Source organism: Austrofundulus limnaeus, unplaced genomic scaffold (assembly GCF_001266775.1).
Source record: "Austrofundulus limnaeus strain Quisiro unplaced genomic scaffold, Austrofundulus_limnaeus-1.0 Scaffold12, whole genome shotgun sequence".
Taxonomy (NCBI): domain Eukaryota; kingdom Metazoa; phylum Chordata; class Actinopteri; order Cyprinodontiformes; family Rivulidae; genus Austrofundulus; species Austrofundulus limnaeus.
Window position 1 is genome coordinate 3254948 of NW_013952414.1, and position 6460 is coordinate 3261407.

A 6460-nucleotide genomic window follows, 5' to 3' on the forward strand; every position below is an offset into this window, starting at 1 on the left:
AGATAAAGTACAGCTTTTCCTGTGTCTAGCAGCCTGCAATTCAATCGTTTCATTACAACTAAAGCACAATAAGCTAAATTGTCACAACACAGACTTAAAATTGTATATTATTACTAATTTATGTCCACAAAATTAGAGAAGCATAAAACATTAAGGGGACATTAAAGGCACACTTTGAGGGTCGTCTTTCCCTGTCTGCCATCCTTCAAGATCCTCCCATTGTCAAAAAGGTATTCCTCAATTACACTGAAAATGAGGCAGGAGATAAATTTACTGTTCTTAAATGAGGGCATAATTACACCTTTGTTGTCAGAGACAAACAGAGGGGAGTTCCTTTCATGCCCTGGTCGTTGGCCCCCCYGCAGGACGGCTCTCCCACACCATGACAAATGTGAAGCAGCTTTCAGAAAAGGTAGAAGCACTGTTGAGTGTGTGCGTTGGTGGAGGTGCAGTGTGGCAGGGGAAATGAAAGGTATGAAAAGCAACACAGAAAGAAAACAGTGCAGGGCTTGGCCTTGTCCATTATGCAGCTAGCACAACAATTAAAAACAGAAGAAAAAAAGTATCTAAAGATTAGACAAACGATTTATGTAGCTTCTGCTTTTCCACTTTTTCTTCCTGCAGTATTTTTTTTCTCAGAACACTTCTCTTTTTGTTGTCTTGTTTAATGGTTCGAGGTGAACAGGGGTATTTATAAAACTCTCCGTAGAAAGTTCAACAGCAAGTCAAAGTGCATTGGAACAATAAAGCCGAGCYGAGGAGGACCGAGGCTGTGAAGGACAACAAATTAGCCTAATACGCAGTTCAAACAGTCATAAAAACTCTCACTGGGAGCGTTTGAGGGTTGCTCTGTGGAGAACAAGCAGCCACATAAAAGCTGCAGAGACCCCCGCTAGCCCGGTGAGAATAAGCCCATGATGTTGGGGAGTGGTGGTGCTGGTTATAGAGGTGGTGGTGGGGGGGTTGTGGTTCCCCGGGGGGCATGTTTTCTCCCCCCCACCATCCTTCTGCAGTTAGTTCACTCACTCAAGACCAGACACCATCCCGCCCCTCCTCTCCTCCTTCCCTCCTGCCTTCTGGCTCCACAATTGGAAGTCCATTTGCTTTGCTTGATCAGTCCCCTTGCCATGGGCTATGTCTATCATCAGTGTACAATATTTGTAGCAGAAGTTCCTATGCCTCACTTGGGAATAGACTATCAAGTCCAGATGGGGCTCTACTTAAAACAAAAGGTAACCATGGCTTCAGCTTCTTCAGAAAGCGTGATCATTTGGGACAGAATGCTGGAATCCAATTATTTACCTAATTAACATCTGCTCAGTCTCCCTGTGATGTCCTTGTTTCTTCAACCACGTTTTATGTTTTAGCTTTTTACAAACAGTAGACGTAGAGTGGGGAAAAAAAATCACAACAGAATGCCCCCAAAACACCTTTGTTTTGTTTACAATTTTGCTGCCACAACTTCAGCACCCACACATAACTCTACGGGCTCCGACATGAAAGCAACAAGCCAAAACAATAATTTAATCGTCCTCGGACTTGACAGCTGGCCACAAGCTGGTTGCAGGGGACATGGGACAGAGGGAGGCGTATCAGATGTGGAAAAAGTCTTTGGTCGGGACACCCAGGCCTGAGGCACATCGCCCAGGCAGATCAATAGGCCAGAAAGAGTAATGATGATGGCGTGGCGGACGGCCAGAGCCACAGTTAGAGAACCCAGAGCCAGAAGAGTGGCCAATCTGTCTTCTAACAAGGCTGTCAATTACGAACGCACTTAATGCTAACGTGGGGCACGTGATAGCCAGAGATAGCAGGAGCGAGTGAGACTGAGTCGGATGGAAGGGGAAAAAGAAAAACAGAGTTAAAGCTTAATACTTAGAAGATGAATGGGAACATAATATTGTCATCGTGAGTTAAACTACTGAGCCCAGAGAAGCAGCTTTTGGATTTTGCTCCACGTGCTCCGCTGCTTCCTCCCCTCTTTTGCTCTCACTCTACTGGGCCAAGTTCAGGCACCCGGACGCACACTGCGGAACTTTGACTGTGACCAACTGCATTTGGTTAAAAAGGCATAAAAAAGTAGATTTACCCCAGCAGCATCTGCTGCTGATTGATTTTCAGCAACAAGTGGAGATATTTCTTATGTCAAACTTTGGACGTTTCAGAAAAGAAACAGAGCTAATCGTCTCTGCATAGTGTAGCGCAGGTGAGACGGGCTTTTTGAAGAAAATAAACCAGAGGAAATTTACATTCAGCACAGAGCCTGGTCACTGTTAAACTAAATGTTTGACTGCACAGCAAGAGCCAAAGAGCGGGAGAGCAGCACTCGCAGCAACTCATCTTTATTGGTTTCAAGGCCATAAATCTCCACGGCCTCAGCGCTTGAACAAATACAAATATGATCACAGGGAGAGAAAAAACAAAGGCTGGGGAGCGACATGGCTGATGCCTCCCAAGCGCCTGCCATTTTTTTCCATATGTGTTGATTCTTTTAGGAGGAGAAAAGAGGGAGGCAGTCTCCGTGGCTGCACATTACTCCGCAGGGATGCAACCATCGTCTAAAGCGAGGACAAGATCTGCGTCTTGAGTCGGTCTGGCTGTGTGTGCTATTAAATTAGAAACAGAGGCCCGTTTCTCTAATTGTTTTCAAAACAGTACAAAAAAACCTAATTCGGTTGGGTAACCAGAGGAGGAATATTTAGACAAAGACTGAACTACCATAGATACTCGACGAGATAAAACAGCAAGGGAAAACACAAATTAACCATGTTTTAAGAGTGCTGGTTAAACAAAACGTGCTTTACATTTTTGTACAACTTGTTTACCATTTTTGTGTGTTGGGTTTTTTTTTTTTAGTTTGCCGATCAAAGTTGGAAGAAAACACAGAAGTCACAAAGATGTCCTCACCCTGCATCTGGTAACTGTAGGGGGCCTGTCCCGTCTGCGGCGTGGTGAAGCCAGAGCTGTAGCTCAGGAAGCCTGTCTGTCCCGGGGATTGGGACTGGCTCAGACCCCCCTCGGTCTTTATGCCTGCCCACAATGGACCTAAATCAGTTAGTGACACCAGATCGGTTTGATGCACAGACAAGAGTCAACACAGTTTTAAATTACACTGGACACAGCAAAGAGACACTGTCTGTTAGCGTGACACACTAATCACAATGGATGAGCTGTGATTATCTGATAACTGATTTTCACTATTCTCTGCGGTTTAGAAATAATATCTCACGCTGGGTCCCGTCACAGAAGGAGCTGACTGCTTGGCTGTAAAAACAAAGTTGTGTTTGTGCTGCGATTGTTTTGTTTACTGATAAAATTAAAAAAGAGCTGTTATTATTACCATGTAGGTCACAAGCGAACCGATGCACAAGTAATGACACATTTGGCTCGTGTTTGTGAGCTACACTGACCACTGTCTTGGCTGATTCGGCCTCAGTAGTCGTTTCTATGCGGCAGAACTCCATTCAAATAAACAGTGTAAATTCCTGCACATATTGGAGAATGTTTAGGGGTCCGAAATTTTCACAGACTTTGGACAAATAAAGCCATGCACTGTGAGCTTCCATTTGCAACGCCAGAGAAAACCGGTTTCTGTTTTTAGATTTACATCGCTAATCTTTCTGATCTATCAGAAAAGGCTTCACAAGCAAATTCTACTTTATTGCACCGACAGAGAACATACAGGCACTAAACAACAGCTCAGCAGCTCTGACGCTCTGGGAACGTGGTTTGGTGGCTCTTTGTTTTGACTTACGTTCATTAAAATGGTTCAATTCTTATCTTTCACGTTTGCTAGATGTAAATCTTACCATAAGCTGGGATGCCGTAGGGTTGTCCAGGCTGGGGGTAGCTAGCATACGCTGCAGTCTGCTGCATTCCTGTGGTGTACTGCGTCTGTCCATACGCAGCCATGTTTTGAGACGAAGGCGTGGGGAGAATATGTGGATACGTCCTGCTATTAGAAGAAAGAAACAATAACATAAGTGAGGAAAATAATACAGGAAGAGCGAGGGCCAAGTTTTTCTCTTAAATCCACAATATCGACTTTACTAACTGAGAAATTCCTTCTGACTGGGCTGCTTTTCTTTTCTTTTTTCCCCCCTCAACAGTCAATCATGCTATAAGACGGACAACATCCCACAGCTCGTATACAGAGAGAAAGAACAATAAATGACAAAGGAAATTCTTGCAGGATAATAATTACAACAGATTTTAGAGTGCACAAACTGAAGACATCCAAGCAAACAAAGCCAGTCAGAAAGCCTCAATCTAGCAGAAGGATCTAATTACAGGTCCAAATGAATCTGGATGCTGTTTTTTTAATAGAAAAATAAAAGAAACCTTACTTGGACGGGTAAATCTGTGGAGAGAACTGGTGAGTTTGTCTTGGGCTGAAGCCACTGGTTCCAATAGCTGAGGAGAGTTAAAAAGAAAAGAGGCAAGCACATATTTAAATATTAAGAAATAAGGTAAATATAGCACTCTGCCAAAAAGAACTGCTGGATTCCAAGGAAAGAGGAATAACATTGCTTTGCTCTATTTATTGTGGTGAACTGATTTAAACTGGAGCGCAGTAATGAAGCTAAATAATTGGGTAAGAACGTCAGGTTCTGGTGCTGACGTGAGTTCTGCTCTGATGAGCAGAGGTGTAAAAACCCACACCACGGTCCATAGCTCCTGCTGCCTTGGACCTTTTCAACCACAAGAACATTGGATGTGACATCTCCTGCTGCAGGTAGAGCGCTACTGAAAAATTCTTAAATCACTGACAGTGTGTGTTTCCTCAGCGTTGCTCTGAAACAAGCATATTTGATTTAAATGTGAATTTAATATACTTAAGATGTTTTTTATCTGGTTTTATATATATATATTATAGATACATTATATAGATATATTATATAGATATATTATATATACATACATATTTCATATAATTTGAGCTCCAAATAGGTTTAGTTAAATAATTCAAAAAAATATAATAAATTAAGAACCAAAAATTTGAATTAATCCACAACATATAACTGAATTAAATATGCGGAATTTATTTAAAAAATAATTATAAACTCCCAAATTAAAACAGAAGAAAGTAACATTTAATTTAAAAATATTTTGAAATTTCACCAAAGCTTTTGATTTATTTATTTTGCATGTAGCTGCCCAAGAATGGAACGTTCTGAAACATCTGCCTAATTGCTCCCGACATGCAAAATGAGGGATTTCGTTAACTGTAAGAAACTGTGTGTCGTAACCCCTCACACACGTTATTAATACTGAACACTTTTCCCACATCGGCAGCACCTGCCACTGGACAAAACCTTCTCCTCTGAGCAGAGCTTTGGGTTTCCCCACGGAGGATGTGGGGTRTACGATTACTAAATTTCATTAATATCGCCAGAGACAAAAGTCATACAGTTATTTATGCCCTGCGAGTGTTAGGTATCAAGTACTTAGATAAATAGCTGAGAAAATACAGGAAAATTAGCAGCAAGATAATATCATGTGGATGTGCTGCTAGAGAAAACACATGTCAACTAGAGTGAAATAATCTGAAACACTAAATGTCATTTTTACCACAATGCTCATTATATAATGTAGCCTTGGTCTTTTTTTTTTTTTTTTTTTTTAGAAACTTCTTTATGTTTGTGTGTGTGTGTGTGTGTGTGTGTGTGTGTGTGTGTGTGGATGTTTCTTTTTTGAAAGGAGGGTGTGAAAACTGACAGGGTGATAAGGTAACAGTCCATGGAGAGTGAGGGCTACTGGGACGCCGTGTCAGTCCACTGGACAGACAGGCTCAGAGCATTGCAGGTCATAACTCAGTCCTCACTGACATGGGAACCAGCAGAACGGGTAGCAGAACACACACACACACAAACACACGCAAGTAAGCAAGCACAGCATATAAATATGCTGACAAAGCCTCTCGTTTTGAAACACACTTTGCACACRGCCGTTTTGGCTGCTCGGCCGTTTCCTGAGGCCTGGCTTATCAGCTGTCCATCTCCAGGCTCGTCATCATCAGTTCTGTTGTTGTCAAGAGTGTGTGTTCGTGTGCACGTGTGTGTGTGTGTGTTCATGTGCACATGTGTGTGTGTGTGTGTGTGCATGAAGCAGTCAGACACACTAGTGCACACACATGCAGTCGTGCACACCGACCCTCTCTGCTCACCTGATCCTGAGAAGCTGTCCAGAGCGCTGTCTGCTACTGAGGAGGCGATTTCACTGCTGCTCATTGGCTCTGTTTTAACTGCAAACAAAACGAGTCAGTGTCACTGAATCATCAAAAAAAATACAGACTTTTCTTTTTTTAATCCTAAAAAAAACACCTTTTCCACAATATTGCAAGATCTACTAAATTAAATGCTATCTGAGCACTGCAAAATTTATTGTATCAGAAAAACCTCAGTTTCTAAATGAATTACTTTTAATACAGCTGATTTAAACACACCTTAAGGTATTATAT

At 42.1% G+C, this 6460-nt stretch overlaps 1 protein-coding gene across 11 annotated transcripts in view; it reads right to left on the reverse strand.

The window, feature by feature from the left end:
* eya1 (EYA transcriptional coactivator and phosphatase 1) overlaps positions 1-6460 on the reverse strand; it is a 35448-nt gene that overhangs the window by 26250 nt on the left and 2738 nt on the right. For 4 of the 11 annotated variants that reach the window (XM_014002325.1, XM_014002321.1, XM_014002318.1 and 1 more), the window contains 4 exons: positions 6167-6244; positions 4347-4413; positions 3810-3955; positions 2908-3030 (listed from right to left, as the gene is read on the reverse strand). In XM_014002325.1, coding sequence (XP_013857779.1) covers positions 2908-3030; positions 3810-3955; positions 4347-4413; positions 6167-6244 — 414 coding nt within the window. Of the gene's footprint in view, positions 1-2907; positions 3046-3809; positions 3956-4346; positions 4414-6166; positions 6245-6460 lie in introns of all 11 variants that reach the window. The other 7 variants (XM_014002320.1, XM_014002319.1, XM_014002315.1 and 4 more) reach the window with 3 other exon arrangements.